The 26,932-nt window shown below is 45.3% G+C and overlaps 1 protein-coding gene and 1 long non-coding RNA gene across 12 annotated transcripts in view; both read left to right on the plus strand.

Moving 5' to 3' along the window:
• ALOX5AP (arachidonate 5-lipoxygenase activating protein) overlaps positions 1-26,932 on the plus strand; it is a 103,420-nt gene that overhangs the window by 1,993 nt on the left and 74,495 nt on the right. For all 11 annotated transcript variants that reach the window (XR_014818877.1, XR_014818876.1, XR_014818879.1 and 8 more), the window contains exon 2: positions 657-753. Coding sequence is in view for 6 of the 11 variants with exons in the window: in XM_084981140.1 (XP_084837266.1) it covers positions 693-753 (61 nt within the window). In the remaining 5 variants the exon portion in view is untranslated. The remainder of the gene's footprint in view (positions 1-656; positions 754-26,932) is intronic.
• On the plus strand, positions 19,950-23,720 carry LOC146398506 (uncharacterized). Its single transcript, XR_014819119.1, has 2 exons — positions 19,950-20,109; positions 20,998-23,720. It is a non-coding gene; the product is annotated as an uncharacterized LOC146398506 (long non-coding RNA).

Consider the following 26,932-nt stretch of genomic DNA (forward strand, 5'->3'; position numbering starts at 1 on the left):
CTGAAACTTATGCTAATTTAATGGAATTTTCCATTTGCATTTTCAGCTGCTTCTTAAGGACTATGGGAAATTCTAATTTAAGTGTTTAAACGATGATCTCTCTTAAAAACACAGTGAGATCTTTCAGATGTATAGGAAATAGAACTTTATTTTTCTATAACTCCATTCAATTTCTACTTTGATTTCCTGTTTCTCTGCTGCCCAAACCACAATCTCTGTCAGTTCAGGATTCCCTCTGTTCTCTTCTCTGGAGTTGTGTCCAAGTGGTGAGGCTTTGGAGGGCTGCCACTCATTTGGTCCTTGAATCACGTATACACACAGGTTGCTGAAGGGGCAGCAGTTTGGCTCCTATGACAGGTCCCATGGCTCCCCTGTACCTCCATTACGGGGAAAGAATCTCTTGTGAAGTTGGCTGTCACATCCATTATTCCATCAAGTCATTCCTGGTACAATCCCCTCTGCTTATGGGGCCTGTTATGAACTAAAGGTTTCTGGCCCCCCCCCCCCAAATTCACATGTGGAAAACTATTCGCCTGTGTGATGGTGTTTGGAGGTGGGGCCTTTGGGAGGTATCTGGGTAGGGACGTCATGAATGGGATTAGTACTCATTTAAGAAGAGGCTGGAGAGCTAGTGTCGTCTTTTCCCACCATCTTAGGGTTTGACATGACATCAGGAGGCTGCAACACGGAAGATGTTCTCACTGCAACCTGACCCTGCTGGCACCCTGACCTTGGACTACAGGCTCCAGAACTGTGAGAATTAAATTTCTCTTGCTTATGAGTCACCCAGGTTATGGTGCTTTGGTATAGTAGCCCAAGCTAAGACCCCAAACTTCCCTCTTCTCATCATCACACACCCTTATTTCTCCAGCCCCCCACTGTGGGATGTGCAAGTGGTTGTAAAATTTTAGAGACTTTTGTATGGAAGGGAAAAAAATGGAGATAACCACAGAGGGTGCCCTTGATGCCTCGAGTCCCAGCTGAAAGTCTAAGGGTGTCCTTTCAGTCACGCTTGTTTGAAAATATTATCAGATTTTCTCCATTAAGCTGAGTTCTGGGGTCTCTCTCCCTCCATATTCATGTGGGCACCATGGCTTTCTGAAAGGAATTCGACACTGATGGCCAATTGTGTTTAAGTAACCATAGGTACTTATCGAACTCTAAAACAGGCATTCTGGGAACTAGCTGATTGTGTCCATTGAAATTACACTTTTGGTTGGTGGCTCAGAGTTAAGGATCTGGCATTGTCACTGCTGTGATATGGGATTGATCCCTGGCCAAAAAAAAAAAAAAAAGAGGAGTTCCTGTTGTGGCTCAACGGCAAGGAAACTGACTAGTATCCATGAAGACGTGGGTTCGATCGCTGGCCTTGCTCAGTGGATTAGAGATCCAGCATTGCCATGAGCTGTATTGTAGGTCATAGACGGGGCTTGGATCCTGCATTGCTGTGGCTGTGGTGTAGGCCGGTGGCTTCAGCTCCAATTCTACCCCTAGCCTGGGAACTTCCATGTGTCATGGATGTGGGCCTAAAAAGACAAAAAAAAAAAGAAGAAGAAATTACGCTCTCAGCTAGAGGTCCCCACTAAACGGAAGCCCTCCAAGGGCAGAGATTTAAGTCAGCTTTACTCCTAGCTGAATTTCCAGAACCTACCACAGTGTCCAGCACGTAGCAGATACTCAATAACTCTATGCCTACTTGATGAGTAAATGAAAACCATTAGCCATAAAGTAAACTGGGAAAAAATGTGACAGAAAAATTAAATCCCTAATATATAAAGAGCATTTATCAACAATATGGAAAATACCTCTTTGCAACTCAACTCAAAACAAACAAACAAAAACAAACAAAAATGGGGACATGAACAGAATATTCCCCAAAGAGGAAATACACATGACCAATATAGTCATAAAAGTTTAACCTCACTAGCAATCAAAATCAAAATTAAATGAAATAAGAATTTTCCTTTTCTCAAATGACAAAGGAAAAAAAGATAATGCTAAAATTCTACCAGGGGCATAGATAGAGGCCACTGTCACACAGGACCGATGAGAATAAACTTGGTCTTTTATTTCTAGAGAGCAGTTTGGGAGTATGAATGTTGAATGATGTTTGTACCCTCCCATTCTTTTTTTGTTTGCCTTGCCTGTGGCATGCAGAAGTTCCAGGGCAAGGGATCCAACCCACGCCATAGCAATAATCCAAGCTGCGACAGTGACAATGCCAGATACTTAACCCACTGTGCCACCAGGGAACTCTGCCCTCCCATTCTAGAAATTCTGTGTTGGAAACTTATCCTAAGAAAGTGACCAGCAGAGTTCCCGTCATGGCACAGCGGAAATGAATCCAACTAGGAACCATGGGATTTCACGTTCAATCCCTGGCCTCGCTCAGTGGGTTAAGGATCCAGCGTTGCTGTGGCTGTGGCATAGACCGGCAGCTGTAGCTCTGATTGCATTCCTAGCCTGGGAATAATGTTTTCAAGGAATATTTTAAAATGTATGGTCATGATAGAATGTTAAAGAAAAGGTAGGATGCCGAACCCTATAATTCTAAAAATAATATTTTCAAAGAATATTTGACAACAGTTACAATAAAATATTAAGTTAAAAGGTCAGATGGAGAACTGTGTTGTCATCATAACTCATAGCTGCATATTTGTGCTATGCATCTCATGCTGTCAGACACACTTTATATATATCATCTCATTTAAGCCCATAACAACCCTGTAAGGCAGGTATTGTTACTCTTATTCTGATTTTGTAGGCTGAGGAATGGGAGCAGAGAGCATTTGTTCAGGTTCTGGAACTACTAAGTATAGAGCCAGCTTCCAGACCCAGAGTCAGGCCCCTGTGGCCATGCTTGTAACCTTGACCCACACCGCCTCTCACATTGTGGAGCCCGAATTGTTGTGTGTGGCTGTGTGCATGCATGATTAGTGGTTATGGTTACCTCTGAGTGGTGATTTTTTTTTTCTTTCCCCTTTTCACTGTTTTCGCAAGCATTCGCAGCAAGCAGTGCTTTTCAGGGGCCAGCAATGAAAGGTGGCAGAAACAGTTTCCCTAAATTGCAGATAGAGGGCGGTAGGTGGTCATTCTCGGCAGCATCTCCGTCTGGGGGCAGAAGGAGTGTTGGTCTGTGAGGTGGAAGCTGGGACAGTCTGGTGTCTGCACACATGGGGCTTTGCCAAGTTCAGCATATCTGGTCTCTCTTCTCCAGCTCTTTCTCTCACCTGAGAAAGGGTGTCTGAGGGACACGGGGACTCTTGTGTGTGACTCTTCAGGAATGAATATGCTTTCATTTAAGAATTGGTACCTGAAACTTTAGGTGACTCTTATATTCTTAAAAATTTTTTTGAACTAATTTTTTTCTCACAATGAATTATTATTATTATTACTTTACAATGAATTATTTTCATTTGGGAAGGATAACCCAACCTACAGGAGAAATATTAAGACTTTTTTAACATTTGTAAATTTAATGTGAAATATTTAACACATTTTGGGCTAAATGGCAGTCAGCAGATATTTACTGAGTCTCAGGAGAAACTGGGTTAGATGCTTCAGGGCTCCCCCTTTCTCCTAAGACCCTCTGAGACATCAATCCTGCCTGCAGATTCCTTTAATCTACTTTGGGAAGCAGGAGCTATAAGAAGTTTCAAGGCAGTGAGTGCTGACTTTGTGGCCCAGGTGGCAAATATTTAGGAATCTGAGGCAAGAATAATCAGCAAACGGTCAGTAAGAAGCCCTCGGAGATGGGTGTTGGGCTGATCCCCTGGGATGGTGAGGAGAAGGAACAGAAGTGTGAACCTCTGTGAGAGCAGAGAAGCCCAGCCAAAGCAGAGGATATACTTCAAGTGTGGTAAGACAGAAAGAAAGCAAATTGCTGCCAGGGTGTGGAGGTCCTTAAATACCAGGCTAGAAAATTCACGTTATTGCTCTTATCAGTATTATTCATAATAGTGGAAAAATTTAGATGACTTAAATACTCATCAAAGGGACAATGTAAAGTTAGTATGTTATATAATGTGCAGCAGGAATGTACTTAAAATTTTGATAGGAAGAGAGACTTGATAACAACAAGGTTATGGGAAGGTTAATCTGGTGAGTGCAGGATGGGAAAGAAACTGGAAGTGGGAAGACTAGCTAGATGGCTATTTCCATAAACCAGGTGTGAAGCAAGGAGGCCTTCTTGGGGTAGGAACAGTGGAGAATGGAAAGGAGATGATAGATTAAGGTTTTATGAAGGCAAAAGCAGTGGGATGACGTTGATAAGTTGGAATTATTGACTCAGTGCTCTAGATGGCGGTGACTCTGGTATTAAGAATTTTATTGTACCTTGACACCTGATGATTGCATTTAAAGAAAGACGTTCTATAACTCTCTTATATAATAGATGCTCAGTAAAATTTTTGCCTGTGTGGGCTGTTCTGGGTACCCTGTTCTATTGCTGTAGCCCTTGCTAACAAGCTTTTCTTTTTGCTTTCTAATCTAAACATTGCTATAGTTTAAAATATCCTGTTTCTCAACTATCTTTTGTGAAAAAGACCCATTAGTTATTCTCACTGGTGTTAGGAAAGGCAGGCTTCACTTTGGCTTCATTAGGATAAATGGTAGCAAGCCCTTTTACATTTAAGTCCAATTTTGCAATAAAAAATTGCTTACATAAGCAAGGGGCTTATACGAAATAAAAATTGGATTTGTGCAATTTCCAGGAGACCAACAAACTAGACACAATTAATTTATTCAGCAGATATTTATTGAGTCATTACTCTGTGCCCTAAGGAAGACAGAACAATGTCCTCAGGTTAAGAAAAGACTTCAGGGAGTTCCCATTGTGGCGCAGTGGTTAACGAATCTGACTAGGAACCATGAGGTTGCAGGTTCAATCCCTGGCCTTGCTCAGTGGGTTAATGATCTGGCGTTGCCGTGACCTGTGGTGTAGGTCGCAGATGCGGCTCGGATCCCACGTTGCTGTGGCTCTGGCGTAGGCTGGCGGCTACAGCTCCTGTTAGACTCCTAGCCTGGGAACCTCCCATATGCCACAGGAGCGGCCCAAGAAATAGCAAAAAGACAAAAAAAAAAAAAAAAAAGAAAAAACTTCATAAACACAACAAAATAAGTAAAACACAAAATCAAGGGTTAATGTGTTTGATTATATTTTAAATGTAATAAAGCTTTTGTTAAACAAATAAGCAAAATATGCATTTAAAAGACAGACCATAGACTGAGAAGAATTTGCAACCAGTAAAGCCTTAGTATCCAGAATTCATAAAGAATGCCTACCAATTAGTGGAAGACAAACAACAAAACAGAGAAACAGGCAAAATATCAGCGGAGAGGAATTCCATGTTGTCAGTAAACTCATGAGAAGGCACACAATTCTTTTAATAATCTGGGAAACATAGAATCATCACGCAGTGTTATTTCATACCCAGGAGATAGGCAGAATTGAGGACACCTGACAAACTCAGTCGGTGTGGTTGGAGCACTTGGCCCTTTCATCTGCCTTGGTTGAAAACTGGGGCACATGCCCCAGAGAACAATTTGTCAGTATCCTGGTGACATTGGAGGGACTCAGCCCCTCCCGTGCACAAGTTTCACTCTAGAGATACATAGATGAAGATAGATGCAAGGTGATTTGATCCAGTATTGTCCATAATAGTGAAACATTTACTTGTATTCAGACACTTGTATTATGTATTCAGATTACTTGTATTATGTAAGTTTGAGGTTGACAGTATTATAGTTGAATATCTCTGTACACTTCAGAGTGATCGCTGCAAGTTTTGATACCATCCATCACCATATATTTGGTCTCCTCACCCATTTTGCCCACCCCCACCCCTTCCCGTCTGGTAACCCCTAATCTGTTCTTTGTGTCTATGAATTTGCTATTATTTTATTTTATTTGTTCATTTTTTAAGATTCTGCATATGAGTGGAATCCACCTAAGAGAAATTGTGTTTCTCTACCTGACTTATTTCACTTAGTATTATACCATCAAGATCCATCCATATTATCACAAATGTCAGGATTTCAATTTTTTTTGGCTAGGTAGTATTCCACTGTATGTACACACACACACACACACACACACACACACACACACACACACACACACACACATATTTATAGCACAGTTCTTTATCCATTCATTTGTGGTCACTTAGGTTGTTTCCATATCTTGGCTATTGTGAATAATGCAGCAGTAAACACAGGGATGCATATATCTTTTCAAATTAATATTTTGGTGTTCTTTGAATAAATACTCAGAATTGGAATATCTAGGTCATATGGTAGTTCTATTCTTAATTTTTCGAGGAATCTCTGTACTATTTCCCGTAGTGGCTGTACCAGTTTACATCCCCACCAACAGCGCACAAGAATTCTCTTTTCTCCACATCCTCTCCAGCAATTAATAGTCCTTGTCTTTTCAATAACAGTCACTCTAACAGGTGTGAGGTGATACCTCATTGCATTTCTATAATTAGTGATGTTAAACATATTTTCATGTGTACGTCTTCTTTGGAAAAACGTCTATTCAGATCCTCTGCCTATTTTTTAATCAGGTTGTTTGTTATTGTTGTTGAGTTGTCATAATAATCAAACATTTTAAATGACTCAACTACTCATCAAAAGGATGGTAGATAAATACACATGGTATATTTATATGTTGCAATACTATATAGCAGTTTTAATAATGAATTAATTGGACCTTTAATTACCAATGTGTATAAATTTTAAAAATTTCATGTTGCACAAAGGATAGGTACAGTGGTATTTATATAAAAGTAGTAAATAGACAAAACAATGCTCTATATTATTTATGGATACAGATACAAATGGTCATAATATCAAACACATATGCATATGAAGAGTGAAAAACCAAATTCAGGAAAGCGGATACCTCTGAAGAGGGAAACAGGAGAGCAGGGTCATGGAGACAGGAGGCTCCCCCATTGTCTGCCACCTTTTGCTCCTGGAAAAATATCTGAAGGAGATAAAGTAAAATGTTAGGATTTGATAGTGCTTCAGGGTGGGTACACAGATTTTTGTTACTTTTTTTTTAGTTGTGGAAAAAAAAAACACATAAAAAATTTACCATCTTAACCATTTTAATGTACAGTTCGGTAGTGTTAAGTACATTTGCATTGCTGTGTGAAGAGCTCCAAAACTTTTTCTTCTGGCAAAACAGAAACCCTATACCCATTAAACAACAACTCTTCATTCCCTCATCCTCCCACCTGGCAACCACCACTCTACTTTGTTTACACGAATTTGACTGCTTCCGTCTCTTCTTAGGAATGGAATCACAACAGTATTTGTCCTTTTGTGACTGGCTTCTTTCACTGAGCATAATGTCCTCAAGATTCATCCATGCTGTAGCATATGTCAGAGTTTCCTTCTTTTTTTTCGAGCTGCATTATATGTCTGTAATATGTATATATGCATGCATGTGTGTGTATGTATCTGTAGAGACCACATTTTCTTTAGCCATTCATGTGTCAGTGGATATTTGGGTTGCTTCCAACCTCTTGGCTATGGCGAATGACAGTTCAGTGAGCACAGGTGTGCAGATATCTCTTTGAGATCCTGCTTTGAATTCTTTTGGATTCAGACCCCGAATGGGATTGACAGGTCATGTGGTAGTTCTAGTTTTCATTTTTTGAGGACGCTCCCTACTGCTTTCCATAATGGTTGTACCATTTTACATTCCCATCAACAGTGTGCAAGGGTTCCAGTTTCTCTGCATCCCTGTAAACGCTTGTCATCTTTCGTTCTTTTGATAATGACCATCCTAATGTGTGTGAGGTGGTAGCTCATTGTTTTTTGCTTTTTGTTTTTTGGTTTTTTTTGTCTTTTTGCCTTTTCTAGGACTGCTCCTGAGGCATATGGAGGTTCCCAGGCTAGGAGTCTAATCAGAGCTGTAGCCACCGGCCTACGCCAGAGCCACAGCAACACGGGATCCGAGCCGCGTCTGCAATCTACACCACAGTTCACAGCAACACCGGATCCTTAACCCACTGATCGAGGCCAGGGATTGAACCCACAACCTCATGGTTCCTAGTCGGATTCGTTAACCGCTGAGCCACAACGGGAACTCTCTCTCATTGTTTTTTTTTGATTAATGATGTTGAGCATCTCTTTGTATCCTTTTTGCCACTTGTACCTCTTCTTTGGAGAATTGTTTATTCAAGTCCTTTGCCCACTTTTTAATTGTGTTACTTGGTTTTTGTTTTTGTTTTTTTTTTTTGTATGAGTTTCTTATAAATTCTGGATGTTAACCCTTTATCAGATATATGATTTGCAAATATTTTCTCCCATTTTGTAGGTTATTATTTTATTTTAACTGATCTTTGTGTTTGAAATATTTCATAACAGTATGTAGAAAGACAGGTGAGTACTCCTTATCAAAACCACCAAAGACATGGTTGTTGTAGAAATAATGTCTCTCATGGGAATTTCTTTTTTTCTTTCTTTCTTTTTTTTTTTTTTTCTTTTTAGGGCCACACCCGCAGCATATGGAAGTTCCCAGGCTAGGGGTTGAGTCAGAGCTGCAGGTGCCTGCCTATACCACAGCCACAGCAATGCAGGATCCGAGCTGCGTCCACGACCCACACCACAGCTCATGGCAACACCAGATCCTCAACCCACTGAGTGAGGCCAGGGATTGAACTTTCAACCCCATGGTTCCTAGTCGGATTTGTTTCCACTGTGCCACGACGGGAACTCCTCATGGGAATTTCTTATTTGACTAGATCACACAAGTTGAGAGTTTGTATATGGATGAGAAGATTTCAAATACTCTAAGATGTAAATTTTCTTAAAATTAATCCATTGATTCAGTCGTATTTCAGGAAGATTTAGGAAAAATTTCTATGTGTAGTATTATATATGTATATATGCACATATTTGTGTATGTGTGCAAGATCTTGAAGAGACACATTAAAACATTTAATAGCTCTCTTTGGAGAATGGGATTGCCTGAAAGGTGACAAGGACATTTCATTTTTTTGTTAGATTTTTTTTCTGCACTAATAGATTTTGCGAAAAGAAAAAGAGAGTAGATAACAATATCCACTTGGGCCCACCTCAAAGGAAAGTAGGTAGGTATAAAATCAAGATATAGGGGTTCCTTGGTGGCTCAACGGGTTAACGATCCAGCATTGTCACTGCTGTGGCACGGGATTGATCCTGGCCAGGGAACTTTTGCATGTGGGCATGGCCAAAAAAAAAAAAAAAAAAAAAAAAAAAGAAAAAAATCAAGATAGAAATAAGGTCTCTCAGGAGTTCCTGTTGTGGCGCAGCAGAAATGAACCTGACTGGTATCCATGAGGACATGAGTTTGATCCCTGGCCTTGGTCAGCGGGTGAGGATCCCATGTTGCTGTGGCTGTGGCTGCAGCTCAATTCCGATTCGACCCCTAGCCTGGGAACTTCTATATGCTGCAGGTGCAGCCCTAAAAAGCAAAAAAAAAAAAAAAAGAGAAATAAAGGCTCTCAGAAAAAAAAGAAGCTAAAACCAATAAGTTTAGTTGGTTATTGACAATGACAATTACTGTCAAAAAGCACCAGGAGTAGAGATATTGTTTCCAGTCCAGGGAACTAGTGAAGGAGGCAGGGAGCTAGCATGTATCCCTCTGCATCCTGAATCTAGCCTCCAGTGCAGCTCGCAGAAAGTTGGAGACTCCAGGCCAGCATACCAGAACCTGAAGTCCCTATTTATTCCACCGACTCCACAATGAGTTAGATTTATGATTTACAATATGGTTTTAAAAAAACCCAACTGCAAGGATACTACCTTAACAGAAGTTACTAAGACATTTCCCACTGAATGCAGAGTGCCACTTGTTCATTACTCGCCGTGTCAAGCAGCCCCCTTATACCTAGAGCTTTGCCCTTGTTGATGAGAAGAAGTGGTTACTGCTTTGCACAGAATGCTAGTCATTGGTCCACTAAGAACAGAAATGAATAAAACCATGTGATTAACAATTTCCAGTTTGGGTGGGACATGCAGTAATTCTGGTTACACTGCATGTGGTAGTTAAAAGCCTACGCAGTGACAACACTCTAAGATCTAGATTCTGCAACTCTCCATCCCTGCTACAGTTTGGGGCCTCTGGGGAGCAGACACTAAGCTGAAGTTCCATGTACAAGAGGTTTATTGTGAGGCAGAGGCTGTAAAAGATGATGGAGGATGCACGACTGGACAGGAAAACCTGATGGAGATTTGACTAACCCAGTGGGGGGCCCTGGACCAAAGAGGGCCCATCAGTGGAACACCACATGGGGCAGAAATGGCCAGGCCCTGTCCCCGAGGGAGGTTCTGAAATGACCTCTCTGCTGGGGGGTCCGTGTGTTTGTCCCTTCGAATAGGGATTCCTGTCCAGTTGACCTCCTGCCACTCTGCTCAGTCCTATGTCAGTCAGCAGCACAGCTCCTGACTCTTTCTGCTTGCGTTTCTCCACTGCAAGCTGTCCTCGGGGGAGGAACCCTTTCAGGCTCACAACAGCTGCCTTCCATGGTGCCTTTGTGGGAAAACACTGTACGTTTCTTTCTTATTTGTTAAATTATGGTTAGGAGTTCCCATTATAGCTCAGAGGGTTAAAAACCCGGCTAGTATCCATGAGGATATGGGTTCGATCCCTGGCCTCACTCAGTTGGTTAAGGATCTGGCATTGCCACAAGCTGTGGTGTAGGTTGCAGACATGGCTTGGATCTGGCGTTGCTGTGGCTGTAGTGTAGGCTGGCAGCTGCAGCTTTGATTTGACCCCTAGCTTGGGAACCTCTATATGCTGCAGTGCGGCCCTAAAAAGCAAAAACATCTGGCCACTTTAACCATTTTTAAGTATACAGATTAGTAGAATTGGATGAGACACTCCCCCATGTATTTACATAGAAGAAAACCTGGAAGGCTCCATGCTGAGGTGATAACAGAGGTAATGGGGGTGGGGTAGGGTGATGATAGGGGTTTGTCAGTTTGTTTATTTATTGCTTATATCTGCTTTCCAATTTTACTATAACAAATATGTACAGTTTCATTATCGGAGAAGTATACTGCAAATATCAGTTTTAATTTTAAAAACTGAGCTTAAGTCTTGCCTTGCAAGGCCACACCCTTCCTGCTGTTGGGGGCACTGCCCCCCCGCCTCCCGGCACCACCCCAGCAGGAAGGAGGGTGTAGTGCACACCCTGGCTGCTGCCTTGGCGTGAGGGCCCTCCACGGGCAGCCTCTGAGTTCATGCCCGGGTTTTGCTGCACATGCGCACTCCCAGCGAGGAAAGGACGCCCCCTTGCCTTGGACACAGGTGATCGAAGGGCAAGGGTAGTTTCACGTTGAAGGGCTCGGTGAAGACTCTGCTAGGGGAATATAAACGAGATCAGGACTTATCTGACATTGGAAAGGACACTGAGAGGACCAATGGTCAAAGTCCAGCTCAGTGAGAAAGCTACTTTGGAGCGGAATGAGGACCGGCTCTTGGCAAAGCAGTTGCGCCCAGACTCAGAAACAGAAGGAAATGCATAACAAAAGGAGGTGACAGGAGAGAGGGAGGTTAGAGAGAGGGCAGCAGAAGGGCTGAGATGACAACAGTTTTTCCGGAATATAGAACAGAGGAGCCGCGTCAGGACGCCTCCACACCGAGTTCAACACTCATATCCCTGATTAAAGGCCACAAGCATCTTTGTACTTCCTGTGAGCTGTCCCAAGTGTCTGGAACCAGATAACAGCACCCCTCCAATGCTGTCTAAGCACGTTCTTTTCCTATAATCACTCTACATAGCATTTCATCATCTTTATTGATTTGCCTTAATATAATACACATATAAGAATATCTTCCCTTTTTAAACATTTGCGTTTCTTTAATTGCTTTAGAGGCTTTGCATTTTATTCCTTGGTGATTTACTCTGCCAATAAACATGTAATCCTACCGTGAGCATGTTTTATTTGTGTAATAAACCAAAATAGAAAATAAAGAATCTGCTGGTTATGAATTAGATGTATCGATAGGTACCGGGAGGAGAGGCGAATGGATGAGGTCCCTTTTCTTGAGCAACTTGCAGTTTGGTTGGGGAGACTGGGCATGTTCATGAAAAGGATTAAAGTAATAAAAGTGTTTATTAAATGCCATATGAGTGCCACAGGACACAGATGCCAGAGGGGTTTCACGCAGGGAGAGGTCAAGACTAACACAGGTGATAAGAATAGATAAATTTATTGCATTCATTTAAAATCCCCCTTGCACGGCAGGGTGTGTCTTTGGGGAGAGGGGATGGAAGCTGTGACTGGCCTGGCTTCTCAGGCTGGTTCCCAGGGAGACTGAGGAAGGGGAGGTCGTGGAGGAGAGGACAGTGGGCCTGAAGGGGGAAATGGTCACCGTAGGCCACCTCCTCTCCTTTACAAGCCATTCCCACGGGTGTGCCCATTCAGCATCTTTTTGGAGCTAGTCCAGGAGAAGGAAAGCAGGAAGGAAGCTTCAGCAGAAAGATCCAAAGAGAAGTGTACTTTACATGCATGGCATTGTTTTTCTGTCTTTCCATATGGAGTGTGTCCTAAAAAAGCTCATTTCTCTGACAACGGTTCTAAAAGGAGGAAAAGTCCTTTGTAGCAGACTTAAGCATTCTCTCATTCCTCAGCCATGAGTGTGTACTAGTGTCAAGCCCTGTTCTAGGTGCCACCTGGAGCGACCCCGGCTTTTGTCTCGCAACAAGCATGGTGGTTAACTCTTCCCTGAGGTCTCAACCATTTTTTTTAAAGGAGGCATTTTCCTCAACCTGGGTCTGCTGGCCTTTCAGAGACGCTAAATTCCCTTTTGCAAGTCAGACTGGGGTTAATGGCTCTTTTTTGCCGCCTCTGAGGGCTCTCCTGCAAGTGCTGAGCAGACAGTTTGAAAAGCTCACTTCTGTCTCATCTGTGTGTGTGTGTGTCCCCACTGGAGCCCGAGGGAGGAAGGAGGGAAACCTCAGAAGAGCTGGCCCCAAAGTAACAGCAGTAACAGTAACCTGTCTGGCTGTAAAGCCAGGGCAGGAGGAGAAAAGCCCAGGTTTTGAGACAGAATGAGGAAAAGAGGGGGAACAGAACAAATGAACATGAGCAGGCCCCCAGGAAGGGAAGGAGAGGTGGATGAGCAGATGGGGAGAAGTGGCTCCAGAAACTGGGAAAAAACCCACCTTCTGCAAGAGAAGGAGGCACTGAAAGAGAGCAGAAGGAAATGGAAACCAGCCTCGGCCTCGGGTGGGAGCTGGCAAGGACCAGATTACTCATCTTACACATCAGGAAACTGAGGCCGGGAAGGCAGAAGTGGTTTGTGCAAGGGTGGATCCTGGAAAGAATCATCTGCTTTCTCTCACCTCCCCTTCTGAGGTGAGCCAGTCCTGCCCCACCTGCTGCTTGGAAACCCCACGCAGACGCACCTGGGTGGCCGTAAGCACAGGAGGGTCCTGCGTGCAGTTTGAGTCTTGATTCCAGGTCAGAGAAGGGAAGGTCTTTGAGATCCCTGCCCTCCTTCTGGTTATCTGCCTCAGAGCTGCAGGTGGGGCATCTGCGGTGGATGCCGCGCCTCCAGACAAAAATCCCGGAGGATGTAAAGCCGGTTGTGAACCGGTGCATGGGCAACAGCTGTTGTGTGCGGAGCTGGGGGCCCTGCGGTTATGCCAGTAGGTACTGAAACTCTTTAAAGACCCGCAAGTCTGTTCTCCAGACTTTCTATGTAGCATCCTCACAGGAGACCTCATAGATAAGGAAAGACGCTCCTGCCTTTCTGCACAAGAACACCCTCCGGGTTGGGGTTTGCGGCTCCCCACTGCGCATGCTCACCGGTTTTTTTAGCTCCATCTTTGTAATGACTTCATAGTACCGTTATAGGTGCACCTGGAACCTTAGCCGGCTCAGCCTGGATTTCAGTTATGGGGACCTCTGTCTGCTTACTCACTGGATTGGTTATTTTCCGAGGTCAGGAGGTCCCAGTCCTGTTCATATCTGTACATTGCACAAATATTCAATGCTTTGAAATTTGAAACCAGCTGGCAGTGCAGGAAGGTTGGGGATCAGCTCTCTCAGAGTTCTGAAGGGTGGAAAGAAGAGGAATTTGATTGCCGGCAATGGAAGGTTATTCTAAGAAAGGGTGTGACAGGAAAGACAAATATAACTGGTAGAGTGGAGAGTGAGTGGGAGGAGAGAAAGTGGAAGTGGAAGAGAGGGCGGGCAGTGCCAGTGTGAGCAGAGGAAGGGGAAGGAAGTGGAGACTGCCCACAGGGCAGCCGGGGCTCCAGACTCAACCCTGCCCCAAGTGCCTGCCTGCTGTGGACCCACAAAACCTCAGCCTCAGACCTTCCTGTCTTTTACCTTTTGTTCTAACACTGGCTCATTGAAAAAGATCTTTTGCTTAATTTCCACCAACACTCTGATTTCGTACATTTGGCAAAAAGAGTTCATGGCCTTTGCATTGCCGTCCTGCTAAGATGAAAATAAATATACCAATTTAAACCATTTTAATGTTTTTTTTTGTTTTGTTTTGTTTTGTTTTACTTTTAAGGGCCGCACTTGCGGCATGTGGAGGTTCCCAGGTCCAATCGGAAGCTATAGCTGTCAGCCTATGCCACACCACAGCAACACAGGATCTGAGCTGTGTCTGCGACCTACAGTGCAGCTCACAGCAACGCAGGATCCTTAACCCACTGAGCGAGGCCAGGGATCAGACCCGCAACCTTATGATTCCTAGTCAGATTCGTTTCTTTTTTTTTTTTTTTTTGTCTTTTTGTCTTTGTTGTTGTTGTTGTTGTTGTTGCTATTTCTTGGGCCGCTCCCACGGCATATGGAGGTTCCCAGGCTAGGGGTTGAATCGGAGCTGTAGCCCCCGGCCTACGCCAGAGCCACAGCAACGCGGGATCCGAGCCGCGTCTGCAACCTACACCACAGCTCACGGCAACGCCGGATCGTTAACCCACTGAGCAAGGGCAGGGACCGAACCCGCAACCTCATGGTTCCTAGTCGGATTCGTTAACCACTGCGCCACGACGGGAACTCCCAGATTTGTTTCTGCTGTGCCATGACGGGAACTCCATGAAATCATTTTTATTTCTTGAAAAAGTTAATTGTAGAATTTAAAAACTCCCATGATCCTTCTGGCTCTAACATCATTCTTGGCTCTTAGGGATGAAGTTTGCAATTTGATGCAAAATAACCATGATGTACATGGGTGTATGGGTCTAGTTACCCAGCCATGTATGTGGGTAATGAGGTTTCTTATCATTACATCTTTCCCTGCCCTGTGTTTCTGCCTTCACAGCCTTTAAATGTGCTGGGTTTGGCAACCATAGTCCGAATCTGGTTTCTCAGGAGTTTGGGGTAGGAATGAACTGGCACTTGGCTCTTGACTCTGTGATAGGGCTCTGGGCTGGCTTCCTGGGAAAATGTTGCTGTAGCCTCTGGGCCAGAGGTGCCTGGGGTGCCAGCTGCCACCACTTGCTCTTCCCTTGGCTTGAACCCCATCTAGAAACCTGAACATTTCCTTTGACATCTTATAAAGTCAGTGAGCTTCGTTTGTCAAGATAGGTCCTAGGGAAGTTTTCTTGAAAGTAAAGAGTCCATGAACTCTCCTTCTCAGGGAAACACAAAAAGTGGTGGCCACCCTTAGCACCCCAGGTAGCTGCTCTCTCCTCCCCCATCTGATGTGCAGTGTGTTGAGTTCTCCTCAAGATGGCCCTGGGGGCTGAGACACACAGTTCTCTGCGACCCCCTGGATGCTGGTGAGAAGCCTCAGGTCCACATTCTCATCCTCTTACCCCCAGCCCCCAGTCTCCAACCCCCACCCCATCCCCTGTCTCCTCCCTCACCCCACCCCCATCTCCTCCCCCACCCCACCCTCCAGTCTGCCCCCGACCCCATCCCCCAGTCTCCACTCCACTCTATTCCCCAGGCTCCACCCCCATTCTCCTCCCCCAATTCTATCCCCAGTCTCCTCCCCCCACGGTACCCGCCCAGTCTACTCCCCTCACCCCCGCCCCCGCCTGCCAGGCCCGCCATTCTTATTCTCCAGCCCCATTTCAGAGAAGAGCTTCCCTCTTCTGCTGGGCTTCTCCTCTCTATGGACAGTCAGTGGCTTCTGTTTGTCCAGAGAGCCCGTCACAGGAGGATGCAGCTGAGCCCTGACACCGGCTGGGCCCCACCTCCTGATTGGACATCATTTTCCTGTGCGAAGGCTTCCTGCTGGTCCCAAGGTTCCCAAGACATTGCACATCTCCCTCCAAATCATTGTCATGGAGACCTTACGGGCTCATCGGCAAGCTTTCTGACCCTGCATGTTAGGAATCTCTGCTCTCATAACCTTTGCCAGGCTGCAGGGTGGCCTGGGCATTAATTCTGAGGATGCTGTTGACTATTCCAGGAACTGAAGTGTTGGACCTTTCCCATGAAGGTGATTACTGCAAGGAGGGGAATGGAGAGAACCAGGTTTCCTGAAATAAGTCTTTATACTTAGTTATTGGAAGGGAACATGTTAAGGAAGAAATGTGGAGAAGTGTCTGGAACGCCTTGCTTAAATCCGGCATAGCTGCGCTGTATGGGAAGGGGTTTATTGACCTGCAGTGTGTTGTGTTCTGTGAGCCAATATGCAGAGGGGAGCGGGCCACGTTGCCAAAAGTCAGTTTCTCTGCCATTCACCCTGTGACTGTGGAAATCCTCTTGTTCTCTTGTCTTGGGGAAGGAAAGCATGATGCTGTCATCGTTTGCAAAGAGGAAGGTGTTGGAACTGCTGTGGCAGAAGGTGAAGTAATCAGAGAGCTTTGGCAATAATTTTCATGGGGTTTTCAAACTAGTAAACATTAATCTTACCTTTTTATGGGAAACAGGACATAATCACTAAGCAGTTGGGCACGTCAATGGAGGGACCATGAAAGCAAAGGGAGAAAGTGTCACCGAGTTGTCTACCCTCCTCAAATCCCTCTCGGTCGGCCGCAGAGCCTGAAATGAGTGTTTCCTCTGTACACAGCCTCCTGCCCCTACTCCACTCCACCTCACTGATGAGGATTCAGCTGCTAATATATGTAGGGTGCTTACATAGTAAGTGCTCAGAAATATTAACTCTCATGATTACTAATAATCTGACATATATTTCTGGAGTGGGGTAGTGGGTGCATGGTGTTCATTTTATTAAACTTAAAACTGTGCAGCTATCTCATAAATCCTTTTTATGCGTACACTGCATTTCACATACATTAAAATGCATGTGTTAAAAATAAATGAGCATTTATGAGATTTGCTTTAGCAAATCACATGTCCGAGGTTCCAGGATGGCACGGAAGGAAAATATTCTACCTAATGGCTAGACACGCGTGCAAAACAGTGGGACTCTCCAGGTGTTCTTATTCATGGATCCGAAAAATATGGGAATGATAAGAATAGTCCTGATTCCCTGGGAATTAAGATCTGAGCATGTTTTCATTTTTCCCTTCTTGGAAGATCAGCAGGTTCTAGAGGCCTTGGCATCGCTCCTGTTGAATCACCAGTATGCCTGTATTCTCCAGGCTGGCCACTGCCATCTAGAGGGATCGGCCAGCCCTGGGCGTTCTGATGTGGGGACTGGCCCGTTTCCCTTCCTGAGGGAAGGCCCATTGCCGAGGCAGTTTTTTACCTAGAGAACTTCAGTTCACCCCTGTTGCTTTTTCCTTTCTCGGCTCCCATTTCCCTGCATAGAAAGAGGGACAGTTTGGCAAGAATGTTTTGTTCTGAGGATTAGGGGATTGTGTCCAGATCTTGCTGAACCAAAAAGACACAGGTTTTTGTTTGTTTGTTTGTTTGTTTGTTTTTTAATATCTGATGGAGTGTGTGGTGGTTCCTAGGTTCTCAGTGGCTTCTGTAGCAGAAGTCAGGGCCCAGCCCCTCACCCACGGGCTGAGGACTGTCCCCTGAATCTCTGTTGGAATCTGCATCTGCCTTGCTACCAACTGCCTTACAGTCATTTGTGTGCTCTTTTGTCCCTGGATTACTCAGGGCTCAGAGGGAGAAACTATCTTGTTTATCTCTCAATCCCCACAGTGATCTCCTCAATGTTTGTGGAGTACATGGAAGGTGAGTGAGTGAAGGAGTGAATGAATGAATAGGAACCATCACAACAAAGCTGAGAAGAAAGGCTGGCCTTTTTTTGTTTGGTTTTTGTTTTTGTTTTTTAGGGCCACACTTGCAGCATATGGAGGTTCTCAGGCTAGGGGTAGAATAGCAATGCAGGATCCGAGCTGCACCTATGACCTACACCACAGCTCACGGCAGTGCCGGATCCTTAACCCACTGAGCAAGGCCAGTGATCGAACCTGCGTCCTTATGGATGCTAATCAGATTCATTATGATGGGAACTTCTGGCTCATAAAACCTCTATAAAACCTTATTTTACAGTACTTTCAAGGATATTCTAATGTACTGAGTTGACAGAACAGAGATTTTTTAAATGCAGTGTCACTTGTCTGGTCATTTGTGAGAATTTACCAGTGTTTTGCTAGGCTGAAAACTCTGTGGACGCAAGACCCGTGTCTATCCCTGACAGCTAGCACATAGCAGCCACGTAGTGTGATTTTAAATGGAACATCCCAGTCTCGTCCCAGTCAGTAACCCCGACAGGAAGAAACCTTCCATTCAGTTTAATACATTTTTTATAGACCATCTTCTCCAAGGACTGTGCCAAGGTCTGGGTGAACATTAAAGTCCTGGCTTCTCTCTTTTAGTTTTCAGTCTTTTGGAGGGAGGTGCATTTGCACCCAACTTTAAGATTAGACAGTGTAATAAGTAACAGAAGTAAAAGTGCTGAGCGAACCCAGAGTTTCTGAAAGCTTATGGGACGTGGGACACCTTCGTGGAAGAGTGAGCTCCAGCAGGATGGGAAGATTGGGCAGTTGGGAGCGGGAGGAGGATCGGTTTGAGTGGCTCCCATGCAGGGCGCACAGGATGAGAGGGTGAGGATCAGGATGGAAGGTGATGGCAGCCAGCACCCCAGATGGTGCCCAGGGATCCTCACCTCTGGGTATTCCTGCTCTTCCATAGCTCCCCCCCAACACGGTGTGAAGGTTGTTCTGTGTGACCAGTGGAACGTACTGGAAGTGGCGGTGTGTGGCTTCTAAGACTAGAAGATGTTGCCATTTCCTTTACTGGCTTTTGGATGGCCTTCTCTGGAGGCAGCCAGCCATCCTGTCATGGGATAGACCTGGTAGACATCCACAGCAGCCTAGGGAGAGACCCACTTGGGGAGGAACTAAGGTCTCCTGCCCACAGCCAGCACCAACTTCCTGTCCGCATGAGCAAGCCATCTTGGCCGCGGGTCTTCCAGCCCCAGGACAAGCTTTCAGATGACTTTAGCTCCTGGTGACATCTTGACTGAAACCCCATGGGAGACCCACAGCTAGAATTGCCCAGCTCGGACACACCTGAATTTCTCACCCACAAAGTGAAAGATAATAAATGTTTTCTTGTTGCTTTAAGCCACTAATTTGGGGGGTACTTTATTATGCAGCAATAGATTCAGAAATGAAGGCTGGGGAAACCATTTGGGAAAAGCCTTGATTTTCAGGAAGTTCCCACGGTATTGTAGCAATGGGGGCGATGTTTTGGTTTGGTTTTTTCAAACACAAAGAATGATAATTCTGGATTTCCCATTGTGGCTTAGCGGGTTAAGGATGCGACAGTCTCTGTGAGGATTCATGTTTGATCCCTGGCCTTGCCAGTGGGTTAAGGATCTGGCATTGTTGCAAGCTGTGGCGTAGGTTGCAGACACAGCTTGGATCCGGCGTCGCCATGGCTGTGGTGGAGGCCGGCAGCTGCAGCTCCGATTCCACCCCTAGCCTGGGAACTCCCATATGCCACAGGTGGAAAAAAATGATAATTCTGATGATGTGTGTGCTATCGGTTGTCAAAGGAGTGACTGGAGGCAGGAAGATAATTTCAGAGTCCGCTGCATTAGTCCAGACAAGAGTTAATGAGAATATCTGAACGGAGACACTGTTGAGGGGACGGAAAGAGACACCTCAGGGGATGGTCCACAGCACACGCGATGTGGGGAGGGGTGAGAAGGAGCAGAGGAAGCTGACTCCGTAGCCAAGCTCTCATCTACCCCAAGAGGAAACAGAAGTGAGCACTGGTGTGGGGGCTGGCGGGGAGGAGTCAAGAAGTGTAGACGTCCAGCTTCCCGGGGGCGAGCTCACCAGGGTCATTCCCAGACCCGGCTGGTGGAGAAGTCCCTCCTGGAACTTCTCCCTCCAGACAGTGTCTGCTGTCAATATTTTCCGCATGTGACCTTTCCCAGCCTGAAGAGCAGCGTCCTCTTCCTGGTGCTTGTTCCCCGGCAGACAGCCAGTGACCCTCAGAGGAAGGGACTGCAGGGGCCTGACCAGTGAGATTCTGTTGCAGTGCAGGGCGTGGGGGCAGAGGAAGTCAGACCCCGAGTTGATCAGAAAGCCTCTGTCTCCCTCCCCTCGATGGTGCCAACTTCAGTGCAGATCAGAGGCTAAAAAGTAGAAAGGCCTGTGCATAAGTCCCAGGTGGAAGGGATCTTCTGTAATTGCCTCCAATGACAGTGACATCAAGCCTGGAGATAATATCATTTTATTATAATAATATCATTTATTATAATGTCATTGGCCAGATAATGCTAGGAAACCACCAGGACATAAACATGGCTTTTATAGATCCTAGAACAGGTCTGAGCAAAAACCCTGTGGGATTCATAACGTGCTTTCTTGCACCAAATAGAGTCTGAACTGGGACAAAACCAGAAAGCACTGAGGGAAACCTGAGAAAGAGTGAAGAGTGTGTAAACTGGGTCTCAGGCCCCTGGCCAAGGCTGAGAGTGGGAAAATACATATGGCCGTAGTCCCAGAGTCGTGAGAGTTCTCTGCAAGGGATCGTGTTTTAAAATCGTGTGTTTTCATGTTTATGATCATCTAAACAGATGGAGAGAAGCGTATTCTGTGCTAGCTGATGATTCTTTCAGATAAAAGTCCTACTTTGCCTCCCTAGGACCCCTATCCAAAAATGTGTTTATAAGAATTTTGATGCCAAGTGGCATTTTTAAAAGTGGTGGCAAATCAATGGAGAAGATGAAAGATGGATTTCATATGAAACAAAGAATTTGTATCCAGTAAAGCATGAGACTTCTCGGTGCCCAGCATGAATGAAGGTGCGGCTGCAGCTCAAAACAAGGAGCCTGGGAAACTGCCCAACAGGCAGGGGTTTGACTCCAGGGTTTGATGGAATTAGGGTTCAGCAGAGCAGTGTCATCTGCCACCCCGAACTAACGTGATTCCTTGGAACTTTAGGATTTGGAGGCTTTTTGCATTTAATTTGCAGCTGGTCAAGTGGCAGAAAAAGTAAGTGAAATGTACTCAGAGGACAGTCCCCACAGGGCACTGAGCCCCAAAAGCCCAGTTCTTCTTCCCTGCTTTCCATTTGCTGAGTCAAGCCTTCTTCCAAAGGAAGAGTGCAGGAGAGAGCAGGAGAAAGAAGTCAGAAGTCTCCTTTGGGCATTTCTGCTGGAGAGTGGAGGTTTCTTTTGTCTGAAGGGAACCCAAGATAAGAATTATTCCTTAATCAGAGCTGTTGATTTCTGTCATAGAAGTATCATGATCACTGTTCCTGCCGAGCTGGAGTCTGATGAGCACAATATCTTCTATTTTCTAAAGCAAAGTTTTCCTAGGAGATGCATGACTCCGCTGAAGGAATAAGAAAGAACCACTGATGTGGGGGATGTACTCATCAGAATCACCAATGTCACCACATCCCCGTCATCACTGACAAAGCATTCTCCTGGCGTCTGCCCTGGGAACTGCAGGAGGTATTAGCAACAGGATGTGTTGGTGCTGTTGTTCAATGAGAACCGCGTGGATGTTTGGGGATCAGAACACGAGGTCCTATTACTAATGCTCTGAAAGCCCCACAGAAGTCTCCCCTGGGTGGTGAGGGTGCAGATGCACCACTGCGGGATTCTCTTCCTGGAGTCTCAGCTGGGCTGGGCGTACAAAGAGGAGTAGGGGAGGACATCTGTCCTGGAGCCAGAGGACAAGACTGTATGTGTTGGGTGGTAATAAATGGGCAAGGGAAGTGGGCTTCCCCCAGAGGGTCCTAGACGGCTCAAAACTGCCTTGAGCTAAAATCACACCCTGGTGGTGCGTAACTGCAGGAAATGAGGACAAGGACAGAAACAGAACAGCACCTCAAATGGAGTCAAGGCACCAGGTATAACCTTCTCTGCTCCCCTTAGCAGGTCCAAATCATATGTTAGTTTGGGCTCTTGGAGCTTCAAAGATTTAGATACATTTGTTTACACACCCAGTTTCCTGGCTGAGCTTCTAAAGCTTGTCCCATGGTGCCTGGAATGCCTGAAAGTTTACCTTGTCTCTTGAATGTCTGTCGGGAATAAGCACATGTGGTCTGTTTCTACCCCATACACAGAGCTCAAGTCTTCCCACCCACAAGCACAAGAAAATCCAATTAAACTATGGAATCAATGCAGTTAATTTTCTGTGCTTGTGAGGATTGAAGAACTTATGAAGGAAGGTCACACTGTTTACCACGCTGCCTTCTGTCCCTTCTTCATTTCACCTTTATTATTTTTCTCTTTTGCTCTAGTTCTTCCTTCCTGAATCCGTGAGGGATTGCATTTGGCAGCGTTAACAGAAACCTGACTATAGTGCTTAAGCAGAATAGGGTCATTTATTTTTTGGAGGTGTCATTTACATGATGTAAATTCCACACAATTTAAATGTACAGTTCAATGACTTTTGAAAAGTGTTATGTAGCTACCTAAAACTGCCCCATCAAAATAGAAAACATTTATATCACTCTAGAATTAAACGACCTCATGTCCCTTTCTTGTCAATCCTGACCCCGCCCCTGCTCCAGGCAACCGCTGTTTGGATTTCTCTTACTGTAGTTAAGTTTTACCTATTTCTAGAACTTCATATGAATAGAGTAATACAGAATGTTTTCTTTCATGCTGATTTCTTTTGTTCAAAATAATGTCCACGAGATTCGCCCATGTTGTTGAATGTATCAGTTTTTTCCTTTTTATTGCTGAGTAATATTCTCTTCAGTAAATATACTAGTTTTTGTTTATCCACTTGCTTGACAAATATTTGGACTTTTTTTCCAAATTTTTGCTTATTACAGATAAGGTGGTTAAAAATATTCTTGTACAAGTCTTTTATTTATATCTTTTTATTTTTCTGAGGTAAATAACCAGAAGTAAAATTGTTGGGTAAGAAATACGTGTATATTTAATAAGAAACTGTCCACCAGTTTTTCAAAGTGGTCTCACTAATTTACACTCCCAGCGAATGTGTCAGAGTTCCAGTTGCTCCATATACTCACTGACATTCAGTGTTTCCAGTGTAAAAAAAATGTTTAGCCATTCTGGTGGATGTGAAATCTCACTGGGGTTGTAATTATGCTTCTCTGATGAGTAAGGATGTTGAGCATCTTTTCATGTGCTTGCAGGCCATTTCTAGTGTGCATTAAAGTCATTTATTTGCCCATTCTTAAAAAATTGAGTTATCTTTTTCTTTATTTTCTTCCATTTTTAATTTATAGCACTGTGTATATTCTTGATACAAGCCTTTTGTCAGATAAATGTGTTGTGAACATTTCATCTCCATTTGTGGTTTGCCTTTCCATGTTATTAATGGCTTTTGATGAGTGGAAATGTTAAATTTTGATGAAGTTCAGTAAATCAGATTTTAATTCTCTGGTCAGCGTGGATCTATTTCTGGGCTCTCTTCTTTGTTCTGTTGATCTATTTGTCCACTCTTATGCCAGTTTCTACCCTCTTGATTCAGACAGGGTTATTCTTTTGTTCCCAGAGATAGATGGACCAGAGCTGATGAGGCTGTTCAAGGGAGTCTGCTCTTCAGAGCAGCCTCCCTCCCACTTTCTGCTCTACCATTTGTAGCAAGTGGGTTTTATCTTCCAGGTAGCAAGATAGCCTTTTCTTTGGCTTTACAAATTCTAGCTCCTGGTGGGAAGTAGGGGAGGGATAAACAGACTAAAGCCCAGCTGAATCTGTCCTTTTTTTTTTTTTTTTTAATCAGAAAATGACAAAAAACCCAAACCATCCTAAAAACCCTTCCGGAGGGCCCATCTGTAATTCTGCTTGCATCTCAATGGCCAGAACTCATCATATGACCACCCCCTTGTGGGCCTCGGAGACTGGGGAGAGGCGTGTTTCCAGCTCAGTGCTGGTTGTGTTTGGGAACCAGGAGTGATGGGGGCAAGGGGGAGGAATTATATCTATTAGTCTGGGCAAATCAGAGCCAGCCTGGAGCTGGAGGTGGGTCGATCTCACATACAAGGTGAGGCTGCTACAGAGTGAAGAGGGCGAGACCGCCTTCATCACCCTTGCTGCTCACATTTGTCTTCTCGGGATACAACTGAGGAGTGAGGATGAAGAGAAATGTCCAGAACGTATATTTTGTTTTGTTTTATTTCTTCAATTAATTGTGTATCAGGGCTTCTCAACCTGGCAAGGAGTACAGAGAGGAGGACCTAAGACTCATGCGGGGAGGGGTTTTTTGGTTTGTTTTTTGTCTTTTGTCTTTTTAGGGCCGCACTCATGGCATATGGAAGTTCGCAGGCTAGGGGTCGAATCAGAGCTACAGCTGCTGGCCTGCACCACAGCCACAGCAACCAGGATCCGAGCTGCGTCTGCAACCTACACCACAGCTCAGCAATGCCACTGAGTGAGGCCAGGGGTTGAACCCGTGTCTTCATGGTTCCTAGTCGGGTTCATTAACCACTGAGCCAGGAAGGGAACTCCGTGAGGGGAGTTTTTTAAACGCTATGACCTCCCATCCACAAAGCCACCCTTGTCTGCAATATAAACAGCCATCCTTTATTCAGATCATTAATTGGATTAGGAAGATCTGAATCTTTGAATGATACCTGCCTCATTAACACCGTAAATCAATCAATGTCTTAGAAACTCAAAGCCAGGCGAATATTTGGGTCCCAGAGACGACCGTGAGCACAACACACTTCTGTTCAGAACCTGTCCTGTGTTCACTTAGTGGCAGAGTGAGGGGCTTTTGCAGGGTGACTGTCTTACTCGGTCTGCTAGTGGATGTTGCTTACGTTTCCAGTGTGGATATTACACGGTTTCTTGTCTGTAGTATCTGTAAATCCACACATATCCCCTGCCGTTGAGCCATTTCCTTAGTCTTTAGTTTTCCCATCCTGGTTCCTAGAATAGATTGAGTTGAGGGGCAGTAGCCAGGCAAGAGCAGAGTAAGCCTCAACCCAAACAGTTCTCCCCTCAGAGGGAGGGAACTGAGGCTGAGCCCCGCCTCTGTGATGGGAGATGAGGGATCTGGCAGAATCGGTTTTAGCGGGTCCCACCCACACTGACTGCTCTTTTAGTTAACTGGAGCTGCCATAACAAAGTACCATAAACTGGGAGGCTTTGCCCAGTAGAAATTTATCCTCTCACAGCTCCTAAGTCTCTAAGTCAGAAGTCAAGGTGTCTGCAGAGCTGGGCTCTCTCTGAAGGCTCTGGCAGAGGGTCTGTTCATGTTTTTCTCTGAGCTTCTGGTGTAGACACGTCACTCAAGTCTCTACCGCCATTATCGCAGGGCTGTCTCCCCCCTTTTTCTGTCTCTGTGTCTCTTTTCTCTCTCTCTAAGGGCACCAGTCATGGAGGATAAAGGCTTACACTACTTCAGTATGACCTTGTCTTAACCTAATGACCCTCTTTGGAATAAGATTACATTCTGAGCTGCCAGGGGTTAGGACACAGACCTAGCTTTTGGGGGGATACAATTTAACTGGTAACGGGGGCTCAGACAGGTCACCGAGTTTGTAAGGAGAACTAGGACCAAGAGGCCAGGATTGCTGTTTTGTAAGGACCAAAGCTGTGTTAACTGGAAGGATGTGTTTTCTTTATGTCAGACTGGACTGGGTTACTTCCTAGATAGGACGGAGGCCGTCTGTGGCAGCCCTCGCTGCTGGAGAGTCTGAACTGGAATAAAAGACTCCCCACCTCATTGCTCCTGCGCTAGAGCCCAGCTTCATTGGAGAGGAGGAAGCAGAGCCACAAAGACACAGAGTGAAGGCAGGGAGCATCCTGAGGATTTGGGCTCCTCGTCCTGGATGTGCCTAAGGCTGACGGGGACCTGACCCCTCAGTCTTCATTTTGCTTTTCATCTTCACCAATCCTGCATCACAGTAGCTGGGCAGAGGAGAGGCTCCGTGTGCGCTTGATCAAAGCCTGCGGGGCTAGATTTCCGAAGACACAAAAAGCGACACGTTCATTCTAGGGAAGGGGAATGGAGGATGTGGGTGCTAGTGGTGGAGGTAGGGTTCGCTTCCTACAGAGGGGAAAGGCCTGAGACACCAAGCTGCAGGGGGGTGGTAGAGACCCATGGAGTGACACAGAGGTTGGGAAAGAGGAAGTGTCCCCAGGGGACACTGTCCTTCTACAGACCTGAATCTCTGAGGCTTCCTCCCTGCAGGGTACACGGAAGTGAGTAAGTGAGGCCACATTGCAGCTTCTGGCCACCCGCACAGCACTGCCCCTGAGCCCCAGTTAGAAAAGCGTCCCTACCCCCATCCTTGTCTGGGATGTGTTTGGTCTGGGGGAGGCCAGTGAGGCAAGAGACACCCAGGAAAGGGACAGAAGTCACTTCCCATTATGAGGGAAAGAGGAGGTGATGGTGTCACAGCTCTGGTAGAAGTGGGGCTGCGGGACAGCTCTGCAGTTCCTGGACGTCCCACCGCTTCCCCTCCCTTGCCTTCCCCCCCAGCCCTGTGAAAACGGGGAGTTCTGACAGATGTGGACGATCCTGCCAGAACTAGGTAAAACTCACTTCAGAGCGAGCTGGCCATCGTACAGCTTCGGGAAATCAACAGAGACAAGAATGTTTGACTGGGTCACTTTGTTGTACAGCAGAAATTATCACAGCCTTGT

The sequence above is a fragment of the Sus scrofa genome, chromosome 11 (genome assembly GCF_054392235.1).
Source record: "Sus scrofa isolate SSC_HxYL_T2T_F1_AM1 chromosome 11, Sscrofa_HxYL_maternal_Yorkshire_Landrace_v2.0, whole genome shotgun sequence".
NCBI lineage: Eukaryota > Metazoa > Chordata > Mammalia > Artiodactyla > Suidae > Sus > Sus scrofa.